Here is a 25,596-nt window from a genome sequence, read left to right as displayed (position 1 = left end):
TGCACTGGCAGGCAGGTTCTTTACCATTAGCTCCACCCAGTAAGCCCATCTTTAACACTATAAGTATTTTCCTATACTGTTAAGTATTCATTTAAAATTACTTTATTCAATTTAGCAATGCTTCACCATCATCGGTGTTCTGTAATTCACTGTTTGACATGGGAGTTCTAATTTTCACTTATGTAAATAATAGTACAATGAACATCATAAAAATTATTTTTTAAATGGAGAACATGACCAGATTTGAACCTTTGAGGGCTAGACCAAGGATAAGCATATGCTTTATTCTGTTTGCACATGGAGTGATCCAAAAGACAACAGGAAACTCGAAGAAACAAATTCGCAAAGAGAGAAACGTAAGAAACAGACAAAACAGACTGAAGAAAAGACCAAAATCAGAAATTTCAGTTCAGAGTTATACAAGAAAATGTCCCTGAAAATGACATTTGGCCAACATCCCAGTAGCAGCCACTCTTTGCTCCCAGAAAACTACCCACTCCTCACAAAAAACAAAGATGTAAAACATAAAATCACTTAAGTAGATAATCTATCAACAGGGACCCTCAAATTACCTTTGAAAATATTCAACAAGATATAACTTAAACACATCTAGGAAAAATCACAGCGTTGAAGAATAAACAGATTATTTGGGAAAACACTGATTTTTAGAAAAGGCACAGGTGACCATATCGATTTCAGGTAAAAGAGTGTATAATTCAGTTGACTTGAAATGTCTGTTGGAAAATATAAATTCCCCAAACTGATACCAGAAGTAGTAACCTGTAAATATACCAATAATGATAGATTGCTGCTGCTACTAAGTCGCTTCAGTCGTGTCCGACTCTGTGCAACCCCGTAGATGGCAGCCCACCAGGCTCCCCTGTCCCTGGGATTCTCCAGGCAAGAACACTGGAGTGGGTTGCCATTTCCTTCTCCAATGCATGAAAGTGAAAAGTGAAAGGGAAGTCGCTCAGTCCTGTCGGACTCTTAGAGACCCCACGGACTGCAGCCTACCAGGCTCCTCTGTCCATGGGATTCTCCAGGCAAGATTACTGCCATTGCCTTCTCCGAATGATAGATTAAAGAGAAATAAAAAAGCTCCAGAACCAGATGCTCTATTTAATACATACATAAAGGTGCAAATGCACCCAATTCATGTCTTACATAATTCTATAATTTCCTTTTCATTAAATCATAGCACTCCAAAAACAATATTAGAATATTCATATGAAAAAATAAGGCATTTTTTGAATTTGCGTATTTTTTAAATAATATATTTTTATCAACCACCCATAAGTGCCTTGTATTTTAAACTCAGAGTTGGACAATTTTTCAGTTGTTAAAACTTGGGTAAATCACTACATCCTTAGTCCACGGTTTCCTAATTCATACAGTTACTGTGTGAATTAAATACAATTAAATACGAAAACATTTTGTTAATTTTTTTAGCCTCGAGGGGGTGGGGGTGGAGATGGGGGTGAGGATTGAATCTGGGCCCTCGGCAATTAAAGAGCGGGGTCCTAACCGCTAGACTGTTAGGGAATTCCCTAAATGCCCGACCATTTTAAGCAGCAAACAGTGCCAGGAACATAGAAAGGCTCCTTGGGGGGGGGGGGGGTGGGGGGATCTTACAAACCAGCAAATTAATAATAACACTTACTTAATTTAAGTGACAAGATGAATAATGCTGTCAGTAACTGGTTTGCTGCTGCTGCTAAGTCGCTTCAGTCGTGTGCGACCCCATAGACGGCAGCCCACCAGGCTCCCCTGTCCCTGGGATTCTCCAGGCAAGAACACTGGAGTGGGTTGCCATTTCCTTCTCCAATGCATGAAAGTGAAAAGTGAAAGTGAAGTCGCTCAGTCATGTCCGACTCTTAGCGACCCCATGGACTGCAGCCTACCAGGATCCTCGGTCCATGGGATTTTCCAGGCAAGAGTACTGGAGCGGGGTGCCCTTGCCGGTTTAGACCTGCAGAATAGGGAAATTAACCTAGGCTGGAGAAACCGGGTGGGGCTTGGAAAGAAACAAAACTGAAAGAGGTAGGCAAAAACGGATGAGAACGCAAGAGGGCTTTAGGGTATGAGTAAAGGGATAGTTAACTAAAAGAGTCACATTGAAGACCTCACTTGGAATGACTGGAGAGGAAGATCTATGTCAGGGGACGTGGGAAATTGAAGTTGAAAAGGTAGATGGGGCAGGCTACTAAAGGTGCCAATAAACAAGCCAAGGAGTTTAACTTTTATTTATGGGCCAATGGGAGTCCTAAGCATTTCTGAGCGGTGTGGCATCTGGGAAATTAACCTAGCCGCAGGGCGTCTAGACCAGATGGGGGAAAGGGGTTTTAGGGAGTTGGATCCGTCGGGAAACAGATGGGACGTGAGGCGGTGTGGGCTCTGGCCGCAGGGCCGGGAGCAGAGGACATGACAAGCGCCACGGTCCCTGTGCATCTTTGCCAGTCGCTGTGGCGTCGCGTATGGCTCTGCAGTGACTGTGGGTTTCTCCTTTTATGTGGTCCCGGGTGGTTTCTGGTTCAGAAAGGGGAGAGTGCTGAGCACTGCTCCGCGCTCAACTGCCGAGGAATTCTGAGCAACCTGGTTTGGGACACAATTTCACTTCAGAATAGATGGATAAACTCTGTCCTCAAAGGGGACAACTCTGAATTCGCATTCAACCTGAGGCTGTGCGGTTAGACTCACCGGGTTCACGCCAGCTCTGCCACCTGCTGCCTGCAGCGTCGGGCCACTGCCTCGGTGTAGGAGATGAACTCTAGGTGTCCCATACCAGCCAAGTGTTCCAAAGGGGCGAGGAGAGACGCTCCTAATAAGTGCCAGGCGCGTCACAGGCTCTCGCTTCCTTTCCTCGCTTTTTCCCCCCTACTGTTACTTTTTAAAATTGAGATCTCCTTTTTTGTTAATAACCTTGAAACAGACAACCTTTTGGCAAAAACAAAGCTAAGGCTAAACCCGAAGAAAGGAATTAAAACGAAGAAAGTTCTTCAGTCTTGTTCGCTAGCAAGGTATGACAGCTGAGCCGCGCAGGTGAGAAGATGCGCTGGGAAACGCGCGTGGAGACGTGCTTGGAGCGCCGAGCAGTCAGCTCACTACAGAATGGACACGTGGGGGCGCACGTGGGAGGGTCTGCGAGGGGCGGTGCTAAGAACCTGCGCACGTGGGGCTGCAGGCGTGGTAGCGCACGTGGGAGGTTGCGCGTGGTGCTTTGGATAAGCGCACCTGGGGCTGAACGCGTGGGAGGTGCACGTGGCAGGGTGCGCAGGATAAGCGCACGTGGGGCTGCGCGCGTGAGCGGCGCACGAGCGGCGCCAGGCAGCCTGGGTTTTGTTTCGCGGTCGCCTTGACGACCGGGCAGCCTGCAACGGCGCTGCGGCGAGTCGTTGAGAATGTGAGCCGAGCCAGGCATCTTGCGGACCTCGCCTGACTAGGCCGGGCCGGCGCCGGAGAGAGTACCAGCCCCATCCGAACGGGGACTATGAGAAAATGGTCGGGCAAACGAGGAGTAAGCTCAGAGGTGCGGCTTCAGAGCCATCGCACTTTCTCCGCTCCACTCAGTCTAGGCGGCGGCGCCGGGCCACAGGATCTGGGGAGCGGGAGTTGGAGAAGGAGCCGAAGGAGGAGGTGAAAAGGCCGGAGCTGCCTTTGAGCACACGCAGGGGGAACCTGACAAGGGGCGCCCGGAAGTATTCGCCGCGGAGGATCCGAAACTTGAAAACGCAGAATTGCGTGCCAGTGGAGATGGTTAGAAGGACCGATCTTCTGAACGACCGCTTTCCGTTTCTCAGCTCTTTGCTGGAGCAGCTCTCGGACAAGGCGCAACTATTGCAAAGGCGTCAGGTCTCGGGCAAGGGGGCCTTCGGCATAGGTGAGCGGAACCGACCGAGGAAAGCCCCTTGCAGGAGCCCCGACAGCTCCGGCACCAGCACTCCCGGGCGACTAGGCTCACAATGGAGAGACCCGTGTACCCTCTTGAGCCTAGGGTTGGACGTGGTTTCCATGAATCTTGAATATCAGTTTAACAAGCAAGTCTGGCAGCAATAATGGCGAGTTCCAGTATCTGGAAAATTGCTGACAAAAATTCCGAGCCCTCTTAGTTCTTATTTTAAAACATTTTCAAAGGTTTGCAGGCACAGTGATAACTTTATGTGTCACCAACAAAATGTCATCTTAAGGCAGCCATTTATCCCTAGTGAAAATGATAGGGTAGCTTTGGGGGAGGGGGAAGTCAGACTTTATATTTTTCTGCACCTTGAATGAAGCAAAATAATATGTTGGTTTTAATGAGTTGAGGATCTTTCACAGGGGAAATAGGATCAAATTAGGCAATATATTTCCCCATGTTGGTATCTATTTACTTTCATCTTGCTGAGGAGCTTGATGCCTAAATTGCCTTCTTATTTAAGCCCTTGAAAGATTTTTCTTTATTTGCATTCCTAATTTTTGAAGATGTAAATTTTGCTTTTTCATTAAGAGCAATTTTGAGCCTAGTCCTTGCTCAGACTGGCTGCTGTTATATATTGAAACACAGATAGATATCTCCTAATGTAAGTTGTGATTTCTTTTCCATCGTAAGTTGATTGCTGATATTACAGTAGAATGGATCTCCACATTTGGAGCATGTAGACAATACTTGAGAAATAATGGGGGTTCATATTTAGATTTTGTCAGATGTCTAGTTACGGAAAATGTGGGATTTTAATTGGGACCAAAAAAGGGTAATATTTGGATGTGTGGAGCAAACAACAAGTATTAGAAGCCTATAGAACAGCATAATCAGAGCCATGGAAGTAAGAAAATATGAAATAAAAGTAAGGGTCCAAAAGAGAACGTAGAGTGTTCAAAAAATTGGTTGGGACCAGCCGTGGGGAGTCTAATTCAAGTCTACATTTAAGGCATTTGAACTTCATTCAGTAGGATGGCACTGATGGGTTCTTTTCTTTAGGAAAATAATTTTTTTTAAATGAGGTGAAATGCACATAACATAAAATTAACCATTTTTAAAGTGAACAATTTTGTGACATTTAGTACGTTCTTGATATTGACATTGAATGACTTAAATAGAGTGATAGGATCAGAAGTGTGCTTCAGAGAGATTGATTTGACAGCAGTGTGTAAAATGGACTGGATACGGACTGAGGTAGAAAAAAACAGTTGAATGCTAAAATCCAGACAATAATGGTCTTTTTTATGTTATTATTATTATTTTTTGGTGTTAATGTCTTTGTTGCTGCATGTGGACTTTTTCTAGTTGGGGTGCACTGGCTTCTCTTGTTGGGGAGCACAGGCTTTAGGCACCAAGGCTTCGGTAGTTGCTACATGTGGGCTCAGTAGCTGCAGCTTCCGGGCTCTAGAGCACAGGCTCATAGTTATGGTGCTCAGGCTTAGTTGCTCTGCGGTGGCATGTGGGATCCTCTGGGACCAGGGATCAAACCGGTATCCCTGCATTGCAGAGTGGACTCTTAACCACTGGACCAGGGAAGCCCCAGGCAGCAGTGGTCTTAATGAGGGTAGCGACAGTAGGAATGGAGAAGAGAAGTCAGAGGTGAAAGTTGATGGAAACATGTTGAGAGGACCTGGGTAGGTGATGAGGTAGAAGAGGAAAGGAATGTGATGAGAGGAAGAAAGAACATTTGGTCAGGCATGAGGATTGTAGATTTGGGAATTATTCATGTAGAAGTGAGTTGAAACATTGACATTGAGTGAGATTTCCAAGATAGAAAAGAGAGCAAAGTAAAGATACTTGGGAAAACCCCTACATACTTAGTTTTAAGAGAGAAGAGAAAAATAAAAAACAGAGAAGCATATAAAAACAAAATGGTCAGAAAATGGATGAATTGGCAGGTTGGTATGATGGGTCTTGATAGAGAAAGAAATCTAAGAATCTGGTGAAATTCTACAGAGAGATTGAAAAGCAGGAGAATTGAAAGAGACTGTTGATGTTGATAACTGAAGGGTCATTGGTCATTTAAGAGTTATAGGAACTTTAAAGAAGTTGGCTGATTATCTTGTCAGACAAGGCAGGGGATGGAGAAGAGAATATTTTGTAGTTGGAAGGTCTACTATATCAAGAGAAGTATTTTAAGGCCTGGGAATATGAAAGGCTGAAGGAGAACGATCGAGGAGAGAGGGTGAGATTGAGGTTCGAAGAGAGTGAATACTTGATGGTGCAGTCTTGGAATAATTGGGAAGGATGGAGATAAAGGCATGAATTTGAGAAGCTATCAGTAGAAAAGAGAAGAGATACTTCCTGTTGTGAGATGGTAGAGAACAGAGAAGCAAAGCTCACTATATAGAGAAATGTTGAAATGGATATAAGATGCTGAGAGTGCTTGCATCAAATGGTCTTTGTGTCAGTAAGGTACAAGGTTGGGTCACTTTCAGAGGTGAAGTTGACAGAGGCAGGATACAGGAGACAGGCTTTTAATCACAACTTTAGAAGGAGCTGTGATAAGCCCTTCTTTGCATTTACAGTATTGACATCATTACACCTTACAATTTTGTTGGGTAGGGAATGTGGGTTAAGGGGAGTGGGTGAGAGACACTAATAAAGATTTTGGAAAGCTAGATGGACTTAGTAGGATATTTTATTTTTTCTTAAGTATTATTTTTAAGAGTAATTGCCTTGAGAATAAGAAAGAGGATACAAATATAGTTGAGTAGGACATTGTCCATCTTAGAGTTAATGAAACCTTATCAGAGTTGAGAGGGAAGGTATAGGTTTAATGTTAAAGTGGTTCATAGTATTACCATGTATTAGATGGAAAGTTAACATATGTAGTGAGTATATACTTTTTCTGTAAAGACCCAAGTAGTAAAAATTTTAAACTTCAGGCCACATACAGTCTTTGTTATTTATTCTTCTTTCCTATTTTTTACAACCCTTAAAAAAATTAACAACCATTTTAGCTTGCAGACAAAATAGACCAGACAGATCATAGACCATAGTTTGCTGATTGTGACATAAAACTAGACATCTGAGAAATGTTGAGGAGTGGTAGGACTGAGCTCAGGATGGTGAGAATATGAAAAAGAGCTGGAGAAGCATGATTGGAAGCTTCCAACATTGCAGTGTTTGTTTTAAAAGTTATTAAGTAGTCATTTTAAAGGCATAATAAGGCAACTGTTAATGACTTTTTCCTTTTTTTTTTCTTTTTCCAGCTGCCTTTGTGGCAATTTTGCACTGGTAAGATTAGTTTCATTTTGATATAAATAAAAACATTTGGATTATAAAAATTACCATCACTGTTTGTATATATAAAAAATTAACTGCTTGCTATGTATATAGAATATCTATATGTGTACCAGTTAACATATGTATATGTGTGTGTGTATAAAACTTTTAAAAACCTCATGTGTGAAACATTTATAAATGAATGCATTATGGGAATAGTAATTTATGAATTAAAATATTTTTGCTTTACCAAAAGGTTCACCACTGTATTTCCTAAATATCTAGCTTTTGTAGTGTGGTTTTCATGTTTATTTCATGTAAAAAACTTCCTCATTTTCTAGCAATTGAGAGTTGTTAGTGACATAAGGGAGAAGGAAATGGGAACCCACTCCAGTATTCTTACCTAGAGAATCCCGTGGACAGAGGAGCTTGGTGGGCTGGTGTCCATGGGGTCGAACAGAGTTGGGCATGATTGAAGCAACTTAGCATGTATGCATGCATTGGAGAAGGAAATGGCAACGCATTCCAGTGTTCTTGCCTGGAGAATCCCAGGGACAGAGGAGTCTGGTGGGCTGCCATCTATGGGGTCGCACAGAGTTGGACATGACTGAAGCGACTTAGCAGCAGCAGCAGCAGCGGCGGCGGCAGTGACATAAACTTAGGGTTTGTGTAAAGTTTTAGTAGCACCTGTCAATTGGAAATCAGGTAGAAATGAAGATAAACACCCTGTAATGGTAATACAGAATTAAATGAGCCTTTCAGTGTGCATACACATACACATTATTTTACATAAATGATATATTTGTAAAAAGTATATGTAAAATAATTTTCCTCTGACATATCTTCATTTCTACCTGAGCTCAAGGATTTCTGCTCTTGGGAAGAATGGGATCTACCCCACGTCCTGTTGGGACAGTGCTTTTCTGACCATTATTCTGCAGGGAGATCTCGATGTTGTTAATAGAACTAAGACTGTAATGTTAAGAAACATTTCCTACAGCTTGTGATACCCTGGTATATGTCCTAAGTATAAATGAAGGTGAGTGGAAGACACGGTTGCCATATGGAATTTTGTTTTATTTTCTACTTCATTGGAAAGCATCTACTGTATAATTAAGGACAGTATAATTGCTCACTACAATTTTACTTGTCACTTATGCTCCTGTTTCAGTACCTACAGCTGGGTTTATTTATTTATTTATTTTAGTTGTACTGATGAAATATCTTTAAGTACAGTCCTGTTTTCTTTGGCACTTTATGTAGTGTTCTACTTATTAAAAAATTTATTTAACCTAAAATAATTTTATTTAAAATTATATTCTAAATCTTTTCAACAGTTAAGAGATATTTCCCAAACCTGGTACATTAGAAACACTTGTAAAACATAACAGATAAACAAAAGCATGCCTCAGTTCTGATTTAGATGCCTGGAATGGGAAGAATGATGGAGAAATCTACAAGAGTTTTAGATCAACAATTGTTGTTGTTCAGTCTCCCAGTCATGCCCGACTCTTTTCGACCCCATGGACTGCAACTTGCCAGGCCTCCCTGCTCCAGTGGATCATGTTTTGTTAGAACTCTCCACTATGATCCATCCATCTTGGGTGACCCTACACGGCATGGCTTATACCTTCATTGAGTTACGCCAGCCCCTTCACCATGACAAGGCAGTGATCCAGGAAGGGGAAATACACAATTATCTGTGTTATAGTGCTGGATTATAAATCCCTAAAAATTTACAAATTGACAAACTATAAAGTTATCTCAATATTTATTGTAAAAATTTATTCTTTGTTCTTCTTATGGTTTTTATACTTTGTTTATAATAGTTTAGCCCTGTTTTTGAAACATGTTATTTTTCTTCTAGGGTACATTTGATAACACTTTTTGAAAATGATCGTCATTTTTCTCACCTCTCAGCCTTAGAACGGGAGATGACTTTTCGCACTGAAATGGTTAGGTTCTTTCTTCTAATGAATTCATTTGTAATTTAAGAATAGTAAGGTGCAAATATATTAGGATCTGAAATGAATTTTGGTGAATTGTACTGTTTCTCACACTATTTTAGGTTTATTTTATTTTTGCTGTTTTTAAAAAGAATTTTATTAGGACGTAGTTGACTTACAATGTTGTGTTTCAGATGTGTAGCAAACTGATTCAGTTATAAATATACATATATTCATTCTTTTTCGGATTCTTTACTTCTGTAGATTATTACAGAATATTGAATAGAGTTCTCTGTAGTATATAATAAGTCCTTGTTGGTTATCTATTTTATATATAGTAATGTGTGTATGTTAATCCCAAGCTCCTAATTTATCTCTCCCTGTCCTTCACCCACATTTCCCCTTTGGTAACCATAGGTTTGTTTTTGAAATCTGGCCTATAGGTTTATTATTTAAATAAAAAGTGTTTTAGTCCTCACTTTGTAAGCAAGAGTACAGTCAAAATGGATTAAAGACCTAAATGTAAGACCTGAAACCATAAATCTCCCAGAAGAGAACATAGGCAGAACACGGTTTGACATAAATTGCAGCAGTATTTATTTTTGGATCTGTCTCCTAAGGCAAAATAAATAAAAGCAGAAATAAATAAATAGAGCCTAGTAAAACCTAAAAGCTTTGGGGGAGCTGAAGAAACCATTCTCAAAACTAAAAGACAATCTACTGGATGGGAGAAAATACTTGTAAATGCTGTGACTGATAACTGGTTAATATCCAAAATACATAAACAGTTCATACAACTCAATATAAAAAATTTTTGAAAAGTTGACAGAAGACGTGAGTAAACTTTTTCTGAAGAAAACATACAGGTGGCTAACAGGCACATGAAAAGATGCTCAACATCACAAATTGTTAGGGAAGTGCAAGTCAAAACCACAATGAGATACCACCTCACCACAGTCAGAATGGCTACCATTGCAATGTCTACAAATGACAAATGTCGATGAAATTTGGAAGAAAGGACACTCTCCTACCCTGTTGATGGGAATGTAAATTGGTGCAGCCACTGTGGAAAACAGTGTACAAGCTTCTGAAAAAACTAAAAATATGATCCAGCTATTCCTTTCTAATTTTACCACTTATTTTGATATATGGAATCTAAAAAATAAAATATATACCACAGAAAAGTGTTTCAGGATTCTTTTGTCACATTCTCTTCCTTTCCTACAGGCAGACTTCTTTATAAGATAGTAAAGATCAATTGCTAGAATATCAAAGCAAAATGATAGGACTCTGAAAGAGGAACTCCCCAGGTCGGTAGGTGCCCAATATGCTACTGGAGATCAGTGGAGAAATAACTCCAGAAAGAATGAAGGGATGGAGCCAAACCAAAAACAATACTCAGTTGTGGATGTGACTGGTGATAGAAGCAAGGTCCGAACTGTAAAGAGCAATATTGCATAGGAACCTGAAATGTTAGGTCCATGAATCAAGGCAAATTGGTAGTGGTCAAACAGGAGATGGCAAGAGTGAACATCGACATTGTAGGAATCAGCGGACTAAAATGGACTGGATGGGTGAATTTAACTCAGATGACCATTATATCTACGACTGTGGGCGGGAATCCCTTAGAAGAAATGGAGTAGCCATCATGGTCAACAGAATAGTCTGAAATGCAGCACTTGGATGCAATCTTAAAAACGACAGAATTATCTCTGTTCGTTTCCAAGGCAAACCACTCAATATCACAGTAATCCAAGCCTGTGCCCCAACCAGTAACACTGAAGAAACTGAAGTTGAATGGCTCTATGCAGACCTACAAGACATTTTAGAACTAACACCCAAAAAAGATGTCCTTTTCATTATAGGGGACTGGAATGCAAAAGTAGGAAGTCAAGAAACACCTGGGGTAACAGGCAAATTTGGCCTTGGAATACAGAATAAAGCAGGGCAAAGGCTAATAGAGTTTTGCCAAGAGAACGCACTGGTCATAGCAAACACCCTCTTCCAACAACACAAGAGAAGACTCTACACATGGACATCACCAGATGGTCAACACAAATCAGATTGATTATATTCTTTGCAGCCAAAGATGGATAAGCTCTATACAGTCAGCAAAAACAAGACCAGGAGCTGACTGTGGCTCAGATCATGAACTCCTTATTGCCAATTTCAGACTGAAATTGAAGACAGTCAGGAAAACCACTAGACCATTCAAGTATGACCTAAATCAAATCCCTTATGATTATACAGTGGAAGTGAGAAATAGATTTAAGGGCCTAGATCTGATAGATAAGAGTGCCTGATAAACTATGGATGAAGGTTTGTGACATTGTACAGGAGACAGGGATTAAGACCATCCCCATGGAAAAGAAATGTAAAAAAGCAAATGGCTGTCTGAGGAGGTCTTACAAATAGCTGTGGAAAGAGAAGCGAAAAGCAAAGGAGAAAAGGAAAGATAAAGCATCTGAATGCAGAGTTCCAAAGAATAGCAAGGAGAGATAAGAAAGCCTTCCTCAGCAATCAATGCATAGAAATAGAGGAAAACAACAGAATGGGAAAGACTAGAGATCTCTTCAAGAAAATCAGAGATACCAAGGGACCATTTCATGCAAAGATGGGCTCGATAAAGGCCAGAAATGGTATGGACCTAACAGAAGCAGAAGATATTAAGAAGAGGTGGCAAGAATACACAGAAGAACTGTACAAAAAAGATCTTCATGACCCAGATAATCACGATGGTGTGATACTCACCTAGAGCCAGACATCCTGGACTTTGAAGTCAAGTGGGCCTTAGAAAGCATCACTACGAACAAAGCTAGTGGAGATGATGGAATTCCAGTTGAGCTATTTCAAATCCTGAAAGATGATGCTGTGAAAAGTGCTGGACTCAATATGCCAGCAAATTTGGAAAACTCAGCAGTGGCCACAGGACTGGAAAAGGTCAGTTTTCATTCCAGTCCCTAAGAAAGGCAATGGCCAAAGAATGCTCAAACTACTGCACAATTGCACTCATCTCACATGCTAGTAAAGTAATGCTCAAAATTCTCCAAGCCAGGCTTCAACAATACGTGAACTGTGAACTTCCAGATGTTCAAGCTGGTTTTAGAAAATGCAGAGGAACCAGAGATCAAATTGCCAACATCTGCTGGATCATCGAAAAAGCAAGAGAGTTCCAGGAAAAGATCTATTTCTCCTTTATTGACTATGCCAAAACCTTTGACTGTGTGGATCACAATAAACTGTGGAAAATTCTGAAAGAGATGGGAATACCAGACCACCTGACCTGCCTCTTGAGAAACCTATATGCAGGTCAGGAAGCAACACTTAGAACTGGACATGGAACAACAAACTGGTTCCAAATAGGAAAAGGAGTATGTCAAGGCTGTATATTGTCACCCTGCTTATTTAACTTCTATGCAGAGTACATCATGAGAAACGCTGGGCTGGAAGAAGCACAAGCTGGAATCAAGATTTCTGGGAGAAATATCAATAACCTCAGATATGCAGATGACACCACCCTTATGGCAGAAAGTGAAGAGGAACTGAAAAGCCTCTTGATGAAAGTGAAAGAGGAGAGTGAAAAAGTTGGCTTTAAAGCTCAACATTCAGAAAACTAACATCATGGCATCTGGTCCCATCAGTTCATGGGAAATAGATGGGGAAACAATGGAAACAGTGTGAGACTTTTTTTTTTAGTTTTTTTTTTTTAATATATAAATTTTGGGGGGCTCCAAAATCACTGCAGATAGTGACTGCAGCCATGAAATAAAAAGATGCTTACTCCTTGGAAGAAAAGTTATGACCAACCTAGACAGCATATTAAAAAGCAGAGACTTTGCAATGCCAACAAAGGTCCGTCTAGTCCAGGCTATCGTTTTTCCAGTGGTCATGTATGGATGTGAGAGTTGGACTGTGAAGAAAGCTGAGTGCCGGAGAATTGATGCTTTTGAACTGTGGTGTTGGAGAAGACTCTTGAGAGTCCCTTGGACTGCAAGGAAATCCAACCAGTCCATTCTAAAGGAAATCAGTCCTGGGTGTTCATTGGAAGCACTGATGCTGAAGCTGAAACTCCAGTACTTTGGCCACCTCATGTGAAGAGTTGACTCATTGGAAAAGACTCTGATGCTGGGAGGGATTGGGGCCGGGAGGAGAAGGGGATGACAGAGGATGAGATGGTTGGATGGCATCAACCGACTCGACGGACATGAGTTTGGGTGAACTCCAGGAGTTGGTGATGGATAGGGAGGCCTGCCGTGCTGTGATTCATGGGGTCGCAAAGAGTCAGACACGACTGAGTGAACTGAACTTAACTGAAAGATCAATTTTAATAGCTGAGGAAAGGAAAACAAAGTTTAAGAAGTGATACTGACCTATCAGAATTCTTGGAAATTGCTTTCTCTTGGGGTAGAGTTGGTCAGTTTTAGCTGGCACTTTAAATTTATTTTTTAAGCTCTCTTTATTTCCAGATAATCTCTTTTAGAGATAATCTCTTTTAAAGAACTTTTGATATCATTTCTTTAATACTTTTTTTGTTCTTTTGACACCAAATCCGTAAAATGGATAATGTAATCTACTGTATCTTTAATTGTTGTTGGGGTTAAATGGGATAAAGAAAGCCCAAGTTGCAGAAATTTACAATTAAGAGAAGCCAGGTGTCCAGATGTGCTAATCAGGGGCCAAGAGAAGAGCTGAAATTGGCTCTTTTGTTTGCCTTTGCTGCTGCTGCTGCTGCTAAGTCGCTTCAGTCATGTCCAACTCTGTGCGACCCCAGAGACGGCAGCCCACCAAGCTCCCCCATCCCTGGGATTCTCCAGGCAAGAACACTGGAGTGGGTTGCCATTTCCTTCTCCAATGCATGAAAGTGAAAAGTCAAAATGAAGTCGCTCAGTCGTGTCTGACTCTTCGTGACCCCATGGACTGCAGCCTCCAAGGCTCCTCCATCCGTGGGATTTTCCAGGCAAGAGTACTGGAGTGGGTTGCCATTGCTTTCTCCTTTGTTTGCCTTTAATTGTGACTTAATTAAAGTTTTTAATTAAAGAATTAAAATTAGCAAAACTTACCATTTCAATTATTTCTAAGTATATATTTCTATGGCATTAAACACACTTACATTGTGCAACCATTAACCCTCATCCATCTCCAGAACTTTATTATCCCAAATAGACTGTACCTGTTAAGCACATAACTCCCCACTCCCACTGTTTTCTCACCTAGCTCCTTAGTGACTTCTATACATGTGCCTCGTCTAGGTATCTCAGGCATTGCTTTTTAAATCTCTCTCCGTATAGCCACTTAAAAGCTTCGAAGAGTTGGACATGTTAGCATTTGTATGGCATTTGAATTTTTAATATCTTATAGGTGTTATTTCCAAAGAGAGGATATAAAATATTATTTAATAAAGAGTTGGTGATGGACAGGGAGGCCTGGCGTGCTGCAGTTCATGGTGTCGCAAAGAGTCAGACACAACTGAGCGACTGAACTGAAAACTGTAGCTGTGTCGGCGTCTGGGCTTCAATGACAGATCACTAGATTCAGATATCAGTTCTATGCTTTGTTGTATAATGATGAGTAAGTTGTCTGATTATCAGTCTCATCTGTTAATTAGAAATAATGCCAGCCTTACAGGATTTTATTGAAAATGAAGAAAGAGAAAATGAATGAAGCAAGTAGCACAGTACCAGACACAAAAATAATAACTTATTAATAAAAATGTGTATGTTTCCTCTTTCTGTTAGTACAGACATGCATATTAGATATCTTTTCGTTGTATTGCCTTGTTTCTCTCATAAGCAAAAAGGAAAGATCCTTATATGAACTTGCTCTATTGATACTAATTAAAATTATGAAGAAGTGCCCTTTCAGATATTAGTTAAAACAAATCTTTAATTTTATTAGTCACTACTGTTGCTTAATCTGTAAAAAATAAAGTACCTTATAGTTGTATGAAGCCAGAATGAGTGTAGAGTTGAAGGTTCCTTTTAATGATTTTTGAGAGGAACATATATTACAAACTATGTTGCCCTTTAGTTTTTAGGAAAGAAAGCAGGAAATTGATGAGCAAGTAATATGAAGCAGCATACTTTTGTTAGTCTTTGAATTTTAAATAGCAATTTTACTAGCCTAATAAAAAAATCATTTCACATGCTGTAGTCATGCACTAGAATAGCCCCTCTTTCAGGACAACATTTCGGTCATGAACAGGAGCTCACAGTTAGCTTTCACTTTGTGTAGAGCCAGTCAATGGAACTGGAAGGCAAAGGAAAGCATGAAGTACCATCTGATGCCCTTGTGACCATCATTTATTATTTCTAAAGGGTTGGAGAAATATAAGTAGTTATGCAAAGTTGTACACATACAATGACACAAAGTCATACCTATGCCAGAATTATCAGATCTCAGCCTCTAGGTGTCTCACAATACGGGGGTAAAGTCAGGCTTGGTAGAATTAAAATGTATTGCTTACTTATTATAAGGTACGATTAGAAAAATTCTTAAAACGTTGAATACATCCCTTTAACTCTTTTGAACCTATGGAAAATATGAAAGAATAGTATAGTGATGACCTGAAAAGGTATGCTTTTGTTTGCATTCAAGAATGCAGTAGTAAGTAGAAATTAGGAAGTCTTATTATCAGTCTTTTTTTCCTTTTCAGAGTAAATTGTCTAAAAAGAGTTAGAAAAGTAAGTATTTTAAAATTTTACTTATGTTAACAATTTATACTTTTTAAAAGGGACTTTATTATTCCTACTTCAAGACCATTGTTGAAGCACCTTCATTTTTGCAAGGACTATGGATGATTATGAATGACAGGCTCACTGAATATCCTCTTGTAATTAATACAGTGAAACGCTTCCATCTTTATCCAGAGGTAAGCAATGTTCTGGGACAAATGTTTGTAGAGGGGTTTCTTTTTTTATCAGATAGAAATTATAACCACATGATGATGTTATAGGAAGGAAGGGATCTATAAAGTTTATTGATTGCTGTATGTGTCCTTATAGTTGAGCACCACATCAAAAGTTCCTTTCCTAAATAAAAAAAATCCCAGAAATTATTCTCACATGAACTTAAAGAATAGAACCTTAGTATAGCAGTAATAGCCAGTGTAATAGACAAGCCAGATGGGAAGGAGCCACGGATTCACAGATGGAGATGGTTCATAGGTTATCACATTTGTGGGCATAGGATTGTTCATTATTCCTTTTGTTGTGGTGATTTAGTTGCTCAGTCAGGTCCAACTCTTTTGAAACCCCATGGACTATAGCCTGCCAGGCTCCTCTGTCCATGAGATTTTCCAGGCCAGAATACCTAAATGGATTGGCATTTCTTTCTCCAGGGGATCTCCCTGATGCAGGGATCAAACCCATGTCTCCTGCATTGGCAGATGGATTCTTTACCACTGAGCCACCAGGGAAGCCCCATTATTCCTTTCAGAGATCAGATCAGATCAGTCGTTCAGTCGTGTCCAACTCTTTGTGACCCCATGAATTGCAGCATGCCAGGCCTCCCTGTCCATCACCAACTCCCGGAGTTCACTCAGACTCATGTCCATCGAGTCAGTGATGCCATCCAGCCATCTCATCCTCTGTCGTTCCCTTCTCCTCCTGCCCCCAATCCCTCCCAGCATTAGGGTCTTTTCCAATGAATCAACTCTTTGCATGAGGTGGCCAAAGTACTGGAGTTTCAGCTTTAGCATCATTCCTTCCAAAGAAATCCCAGGGCTGATCTCCTTCAGAATGGACTGGTTGGATCTCCTTGCAGTCCAAGGGACTCTCAAGAGTCTTCTCCAACACCACAGTTCAAAAGCATCAATTCTTCAGCACTCAGCCTTCTTCACAGTCCAACTCTCACATCCATACATGACCACAAGAAAAACCATAGCCTTGACTAGACGAACCTTTGTTGGCAAAGTAATGTCTCTGCTTTTGAATATGCTATCTAGGTTGGTCATAACTTTCCTTCCAAGGAGTAAGTGTCTTTTAATTTCATGGCTGCAGTCACCATCTGTGATTATACAGTGGAAGTGAGAAATAGATTTAAGGGCCTAGATCTGATAGATAGAGTGCCTGATGAACTATGGAATGAGGTTCATTATTCCTTTACTATCCTTTTAATGTCTATGAAATCTATGAGGATGACCTCTCTTCCATTTCTGATATTAGTAATTTGTGTTCTTCCTCTTTTTTTCTTAGCCTGGCTGGAGGCTTATTGATTTTATTTATGCCCCGTTGTTACTTGCAGGCACACTGAGGATTGCCATGTCTCCTTTTAGAACTGACACCTTTATCATTAGGACTTCCCTGGTGGCTCAGACGGTAAAGCGTCTGTCTACGATGCGGGAGACCCAGGTTTGATCCCTGGGTTGGGAAGATCCCTTGGAGAAGGAAATGGCAATCCACTCCAGTACCATTGCCCGAAAATCCCATGGACAGAGGAGCCTGGTAGGCTGCAGTCAATGGGGTCGCAAAGAGTCGGACACGACTGAGTGACTTCACGTTCACGTTCACATTCACGTTCTTTATCATTATCTAATACCACTTTTTATCCCTGATAACTTTTCATGAAGTTTTGCTCTGTCTGAAATTAGTACAGCTACTCTGATTTTTCTTTTAATTAGTTTTTACATAGTATATCTTACTTTATTAATTTGCTCTTTTTAAAACATATTTATTTTATTTTTGGCTGCACTGGATCTTTGTTGCTGTACAAGCGCTTTCTCCAGTTGGGGCAGGTGGGGCTACTCTGGTTTGTGGTACATAGGCTTCTCATTGCGGCGGCTTCTCTTGTTGCAGAGGATGGGCTCTAGGGTACATGGGCTTTCGTAGTTGTGGCTCACAGGCCTAGTTGCTCTGTGGCACATGGAATCTTCCCCAACCAGGGATCAAACCTATGCTCCCTGCATTGGCAGGCGGATTCTTAACTACTGGACCACCAGGGAAGTCCTCTTCATTTACTCTTAATCTATATGTGTCTTTATATTTAAAGTTAGTTTAGACAAAGTATGTTTGAGTCTTGATTTTCTGATTTACTCTGATAATCTCTGTCTCTTGATTGGTGCATTTAGACCATTGATGTTCTAAGTAATTATTGACATAGATTGATAGCAACTATATTTGTTGCTACAATATTTTATATTTGTTGCCCTTGTGTTTTGTTCCTATTTTGAGTCCACTGTTCTCATGCCTTTTGTGGTTCTGAGCATTTTATATTATTTCATTTTCTCTTTCTTACTGTATTAGTTATAATAATTTTTTTTTAACTTTTTTTGGTGGTTGACCTAGAGATTGCAGTATACATTTAAAATGAATCCAAGATCACTTTTAGATAACACTAAACCACTTTCAGGGCAGTGTGTGTGTGTGTGTGAGGACCTTCTAATCACAAAGTAATTCTAATTCCTCCTTCCAACCCTGAATCATTGCTGTCATTTATGTTTATTATACATAAGTACATGCATAACTGCATAAAGAATACACTGCTGCTATTATAATTTTGAACAAAGCTATTATACTTTAGATCAATTAAGAGTAAAAAGAAAAGTTTCTTTTTTAATTTTTATTTTTTTAAATTTTATTATAATTAACTTTATTGTATTGATTTTGCCATATATCAAAATGAATCTGCCACAGGTATACATGTGTTCCCCATCCTGAACCCTCCTCCCTCCTCCCTCCCCATACCATCCCTCTGGGTCGTCCCAGTGCACCAGCCCCAAGCATCCAGTATTGTGCATCGAACCTGGACTGGCAACTCGTTTCATATATGATATTATACATATTTCAATGCCATTCTCCCAAATCATCCCACCCTCTTCCTCTCCCACAGAGTCCAAAAGACTGTTCTATACATCTGTGTCTCTTTTGCTGTCTCGTATACAGGGTTATTGTTACCATCTTTCTAAATTCCATATATATATGCGTTAGTATACTGTATTGGTGTTTTTCTTTCTGGCTTACTTCGCTCTGTATATAGGCTCCAGTTTCATCCACCTCATTAGAACTGATTCAAATGTATTCTTTTTAATGGCTGAGTAATACTCCATTGTGTATATGTGCCACAGCTTTCTTATCCATTCATCTACTGATGGACGTATAGGTTGCTTCCATGTCCTGGCTATTATAAACAGTGCTGCGATGAACATTGGGGTACACGTGTCTCTTTCCCTTCTGGTTTCCTCAGTGTGTATGCCCAGCAGTGGGCTTGCTGGGTCATAAGGCAGTTCTGTTTCCAGTTTTTAAAGGAATCTCCACACTGTTCTCCATAGTGGCTGTACTAGTTTGCATTCCCACCAACAGTGTAAGAGGGTTTCCTTTTCTCCACACCCTTGTAGACTTTTGGATCGCAGCCATTCTGGCTGGCGTGAAATGGTACCTCATAGTGGTTTTGATTTGCATTTCGCTGATAATGAGTGATGTTGAGCTTCTTTTCATGTGTTTGTTAGCCATCTGTATGTCTTCTTTGGAGAAATGTCTATGTAGTTCTTTGGCCCATTTTTTGATTGGGTCATTTATTTTTCTGGAATTGAGCCATAGGAGTTGCTTGTATATTTTTGAGATTAGTTGTTTGTCTGTTGCTTCATTTGCTATTATTTTCTCCCATTCTGAAGGCTGTCTTTTCACCTTGCTTATAGTTTCCTTTGTTGTGCAGAAGCTTTTAATTTTAATTAGGTCCCATTTGTTTATTTTTGCTTTTATTTCCAATATTCTGGGAGGTGGGTCATAGAGGATCCTGCTGTGGTGTATGTCAGAGAGTGTTTTGCCTATGTTCTCCTCTAGGAGTTTTATAGTTTCTGGTCTTACATTTAGATCTTTAATCCATTTTGAGTTTATTTTTGTGTATGGTGTTAGAAAGTGGTCTAGTTTCATTCTTTTACAAGTGGTTGTCCAGTTTTCCCAGCACCACTTGTTAAAGAGATTGTCTTTAATCCATTGTATATTCTTGCCTCCTTTGTCAAAGATAAGGTGTCCATATGTGTGTGGATTTATCTCTGGGCTTTCTATTTTGTTCCATTCATCTATATTTCTGTCTTTGTGCCAGTACCATACTGTCTTGATGACTGTGGCTTTGTAGTAGAGCCTGAAGTCAGGCAGGTTGATTCCTCCAGTTCCATTCTTCTTTCTCAAGATAGCTTTGGCTATTCGAGGTTTTTTGTATTTCCATACAAATTGTGAAATTATTTGTTCTAGCTCTGTGAAGAAAACCGTTGGTAGCTTGATAGGGATTGCATTGAATCTATAAATTGCTTTGGGTAGTATACTCATTTTCACTATATTGATTCTTCCAATCCATGAACATGGTATATTTCTCCATCTATTAGTGTCCTCTTTGATTTCTTTCACCAGTGTTTTATAGTTTTCTATTCACCAGTGTTTTATAGTTTTCTATATATAGGTCTTTAGTTTCTTTAGGTAGATATATTCCTAAGTATTTTATTCTTTTCGTTGCAATGGTGAATGGAATTGTTTCCTTAATTTCTCTTTCTATTTTCTCATTATTAGTGTATAGGAATGCAACGGATTTCTGTGTGTTGATTTTATATCCTGCAACTTTACTATAATCATTGATTAGTTCTAGTAATTTTCTGGTGGAGTCTTTAGGGTTTTCTATGTAGAGGATCATGTCATCTGCAAATAGTGAGAGTTTTACTTCTTCTTTTCCAATTTGGATTCCTTTTATTTCTTTTTCTGCTCTGATTGCTGTGGCCAAAACTTCCAAAACTATGTTGAATAGTAATGGTGAAAGCGGGCACCCTTGTCTTGTTCCTGACTTTAGAGGAAATGCTTTCAATTTTTTTTTCAATGTTTGCTGTGGGTTTGTCATATATAGCTTTTATTATGTTGAGGTATGTTCCTTCTATTCCTGCTTTCTGGAGAGTTTTTATCATAAATGGATGTTGAATTTTGTCAAAGGCTTTCTCTGCATCTATTGAGATAATCATATGGTTTTTATTTTTCAATTTGTTAATGTGGTGTATTACATTGATTGATTTGCGGATATTGAAGAATCCTTGCATCCCTGGGATAAAGCCCACTTGGTCATGGTGTATGATCTTTTTAATGTGTTGTTGGATTCTGATTGCTAGAATTTTGTTAAGGATTTTTGCATCTATGTTCATCAGTGATATTGGCCTGTAGTTTTCTTTTTTTGTGGGATCTTTGTCAGGTTTTGGTATTAGGGTGATGGTGGCCTCATAGAAAGGTTTTTTTTTATCTTCACTTATTCTTTCTTTGATGCTCTTTCTGTGGGTCCAAGTTTTCTAATCCATATCTTTCTTATCTCTCAATGGCAACCCACTCCAGTGCTCTTGCCTGGAGAATCCCATGGACGGAGGAGCCTGGTGGGCTGCAGTTCATGGGGTCGCGAAGAGTCGGACATGACTGAGCGACTTCACTTTCACTTTTCACTTTCGTGCATTGGAGAAGGAAATGGCAACCCACTCCAGTGTTCTTGCCTGGAGAATCCCAGGGACAGTGGAGCCTGGTGGGCTGCCATCTATGGGGTCGCACAGAGTTGGACACGACTGAAGCGACTTAGTAGTAGTAGTAGTAAAAAACATACAAAGTCTTTCAATTTTTGTTTGTTTGAGAAAGTATTTCTCCTTCACTTTTAAAGGATAATTTCACGTGAGGTTAAGTTGGTTTTTACCCTCTCAACTCTTTAAATGTTTCATTTTCTTCTTAAATTGAATAGTTTCTGAGAAGTCAGAGGTACTTCTTAACCTTTATTCCTTCTTAAGTAAGGCATGTTTTTCTTCTGACTTCTGTAAGGATTTTTCTTTATCTTTAATTTTTTATAGTTTGAATGTTATATGCATATTCAATATGTATGATTTATGAATAGGTATAGTTTTTTGGCATTTATCATGGTTGGTGTTCTCTAAGCTTTCTGTACCTGTAGTTTGATGTGAGGAAATTCCCAGTCATTGTTTCTATTCATAGTATTTCTTCTGTTTCTTTATCTTTTCTCCTATGGCATTCCCATTACATGCATGGTGTACCTTCTGTGGTTGCCCCACAGTTCTTGGATATTCTGTTCTCTTATTTTTGTCTTTTATATTTTTGATTTTCAGTTTTGGAGGTTTCTTATTGAAATATACTGAAGCTCAGAGATTCTTTCCTCAAGCCAAGTCCAGCCTACCAATAAGCACATCAAAGGCATTCTTGATTTCCACTGTAGTGTATTCTGTTATAGTGTATAGAGAACTTCTCTGCTAATATTGCCAATCGGTTCTTGCATGCTCCTTTCTTTATCTGTTAGAGCCTTTAGCACATTAATTATTGTTGTTCTGAATTACCAGTCTTACAATTTCAACATGCCTGCCATATCTAAGTCTAGTTCTGATGCTTGCTCTGTTTCTTCAAACTGTGTTTTGGCTTTTAGTATGCCTTATGATGTAATAGCTAGCTTGAGGTACTGGGTACAGAGCTGCCATAAATAGGCCTTTAATAGTGTAAGGGAAGCATTCTGTAATTAGGTCTCAATCTTTTGTGAACCTGTACCTCTAGACTGTGAACTTTGCAGTCTTCTTTCTTGGTTTTTCTTTCCCATTTAGGTACAGCAGGATGACTAGAGTGGGCTGGAATTGGTATTTCCCTTCTCTCACATAGAAGGGTGGAGTTGGGTATTACTCTGCCACCCTGTAGTTTAGGCTCTGATAACACCCTAGCTGGTTAGGCCTACTGGTGGAATAGTCTCTTTCAAGGGCAGGCCTTGTTAAGAACAGAGTGCTCTGGTGTATTTCAAAATACACTCCTCTTTCCACTTCCCCCTCAGAAACAGATTTTTTTCTGATATCACTGTAAGAAACTGGTGATCTCCTAGAGATAAAATTCATAAATATGTGGGCATTATCCCTATTACTGTGTCTCCCTGGAGTTTTTGATTCTCAGAATTGTCTACACTGTGCCTCTAGCAATTCATCAATTATAATTTAGGTTTTCCGTCTCTCCATCTGGTTCCCATGGAGGTTTCTACCCCTGGGTTTTTGCTCCAGTAAGTTGTGATTCTCTGTATTTGCCTGTCAACCTTTACAGTCTGGGAGCAGCAGTTTGCCTAGTGACTTCATTTCTCTTTTGGATCTAAAAAGAGTTGACTTTTCAGCTTGTTTAATTTTTTTCTTATTAGAATGGAGTGGCAAATTAAAAGCTTCTTACATGCTGGACTTGGGAAACCTTATACTTTTTTAAAAATTAGATTCAATATATTTTATTTCCCTTGAGGATGCTTACTTGGTCTATGGACTTTTTTTTAGTGGGTTTAGTGGGTTTCTTCGGAGAAGGCAATGGCACCCCACTCCAGTACTCTTGCCTGGAAAATCCCATGGACGGAGGAGCCTGGTAGTCTGCAGTCCATGGGGTCTCTAAGAGTTGGACAGGACTGAGCGACTTCACTTTCACTTTTCACTTTCATGCATTGGAGAAGGAAATGGCAGCCCACTCCAGTGTTCTTGCCTGGAGAATCCCAGGGACGGGGAAGCCTGGTGGGCTGCCATCTATGGGGTCGCACAGAGTTGGACACGACTGAAGCGACTTAGCAGTGGCTTTCTTTTAGTTTTCAAGTGTTTGAAGATTTATCTTTGTTATTAATTTATAGCTTAAATTCATTGTGTTTAGAGAATTTAAAAACCTAGATTAAGTTTTTATTTACATACTCCATTTGACCTCTATTGAAGAGAATGGTACTATATATGTGTATGTGTACATATGTACATATGTATTGTTTTTTGAGTGTTTGGTGGTTTTTATTGTCTAAAAGTTATCTATTTCTAGGCTGCCGTTTTCCTAGTCCTTTGGCTAGAAAGAGTAGGCCTTTTCTGAATGCTGTGTAAGCCCCCAGTGGTGTTTCTGGTTGCCAGACTCTGGCTCCAAATCTGAGAAAATAAGGCAAAAGGAAAGTCCAGGGAACTTACCACCATGTCATTCCCTGGGTCCTGAGATTCCTAGCTAGTGTGCCTTCTTTTTTCTACCTTTCTTCTAATGTTTGATTTATATGATTCACAGAAGTTATAGTTGTACTTGTAGGAATAGAGAAAAGTACATCTACTCCATTTCCCAAAGTGGACATTTACATTATTTAAGTATTGCCTTTTTTTTCTCATCTTCATTTAGTTTAAGTGATTTTCTAATTTTCCATGTGTTTTCTTCTTTGATCCACTGGATATTTAAATATTGTGTTATTGAATTTCAAAGAACTTAGGGGTTTCTCAGATTTATTTATTTCCTTGATTTCTATAAGTGCTTTTCAATGTAATTTGTGGTAGTAACAATTGTATAGACCTACATAAGATTTAAGATGAAAGAAGTGGTTTTCTGCAGCAGCTTTCTCCGTATCCCATCTTACTTTTCAGAGGCACTTTGACCTTATTTCTTCTAATGATTATCTGGATAATTCTAGTTAAAATAGAAAAATCAAAGAGAAAAAAAAACTATCTGTTGAATCTTCAACTTTAGTTAATGTTGACTTACTCTGTGTAAATAAGATAAGGATTTAGCTTATCAGACTAGGCCAAGTTCTTCCAGTGTTTGATAATTATTATTTTTAGTTTTGAGTTATTTTTAGAGTTTTATATCATTAAATCTGTTTTTTGTTCCACTAATTTCCATCAGTATGGTCTCTAAAACATTAGCTAGTTTTTTCATTTTGCTTATCAAAAAATTTATTGAATAATTTGTACAATTTTCAGTTTCTTTGATGTTATGAAAAAACAATCATGATAATGTTGTTCATTCATTTTTAAAACTTGAAAGCATGTAAATGACAGCCAACAAGGACTCGTCCAGTCTTATTTTCATATCGCATAGATACAATATAGAGAACACTTAAATTTGCTTGCAGCCTTATGTGGTACTTCAGTGTTGAAGTAAATGTCCATACTTTGTGTTCACAGGGAGATTAATTTTTCATCTTAAAACATGAGTGTGAAAATGTGTTTTAAAAGGGAAAAGGCATTTAATGCTTACTCTATGCCAGCACTTATATATGTAAGCTGTAATCTCCCATCACTCTTGTAAGATGGTCATAAATGTCATTTTAGAGATGAGGTGGCTGAGGTGCAGAGGCTGAAGGATTATTTCACACCATAGAAACTGTAACTTTCAGAATCAGAATTTTTTGTTTATTTTGACTTCAAAGTCATGCTTTCTTCCTATATTGAATGACATCTCATAAAGGAGTATAATTCTAGATTTTTCACAAACATTTAATGTGGCAAATTTTTGTACATTTGTGAAAAATACACAAGAAGTTATAAATTTTAGCAGAATGTCAGTTTTACAAAATTAAGTGATATAGTAAATCTATATTATACGTGAAAAGTTGTTTATGATATTTACTGATGTGTATTACATTAACTACTTGTATAATATTTATTGTACAGTGAATAACTCTGCATGTGTGCGTGCTAAGTCGCTTCAGTCATGTCCGACCCTGTGTGACACTATGGACTGCAGCCTGTCAGGCTTCTCTGTC

The 25,596-nt window shown here is 39.3% G+C and overlaps 1 protein-coding gene across 1 annotated transcript in view; it reads left to right on the top strand.

The window, feature by feature from the left end:
- Positions 1 to 3,201: 3,201 nt before the first annotated feature.
- Positions 3,202 to 25,596, top strand: part of DPY19L2 (dpy-19 like 2) — a 92,978-nt gene continuing 70,583 nt past the window's right edge. Inside the window, exons 1-4 of the mRNA XM_027539512.1 lie at positions 3,202 to 3,877; positions 7,171 to 7,195; positions 9,051 to 9,138; positions 15,860 to 15,997. Of these exons, the coding sequence (XP_027395313.1) occupies positions 3,496 to 3,877; positions 7,171 to 7,195; positions 9,051 to 9,138; positions 15,860 to 15,997 (633 nt within the window). The 5' untranslated portion in view covers positions 3,202 to 3,495. The remainder of the gene's footprint in view (positions 3,878 to 7,170; positions 7,196 to 9,050; positions 9,139 to 15,859; positions 15,998 to 25,596) is intronic.

Source organism: Bos indicus x Bos taurus, chromosome 4 (genome assembly GCF_003369695.1).
Source record: "Bos indicus x Bos taurus breed Angus x Brahman F1 hybrid chromosome 4, Bos_hybrid_MaternalHap_v2.0, whole genome shotgun sequence".
NCBI lineage: Eukaryota > Metazoa > Chordata > Mammalia > Artiodactyla > Bovidae > Bos > Bos indicus x Bos taurus.
This window is presented reverse-complemented; position numbering and strand designations above follow the sequence as displayed.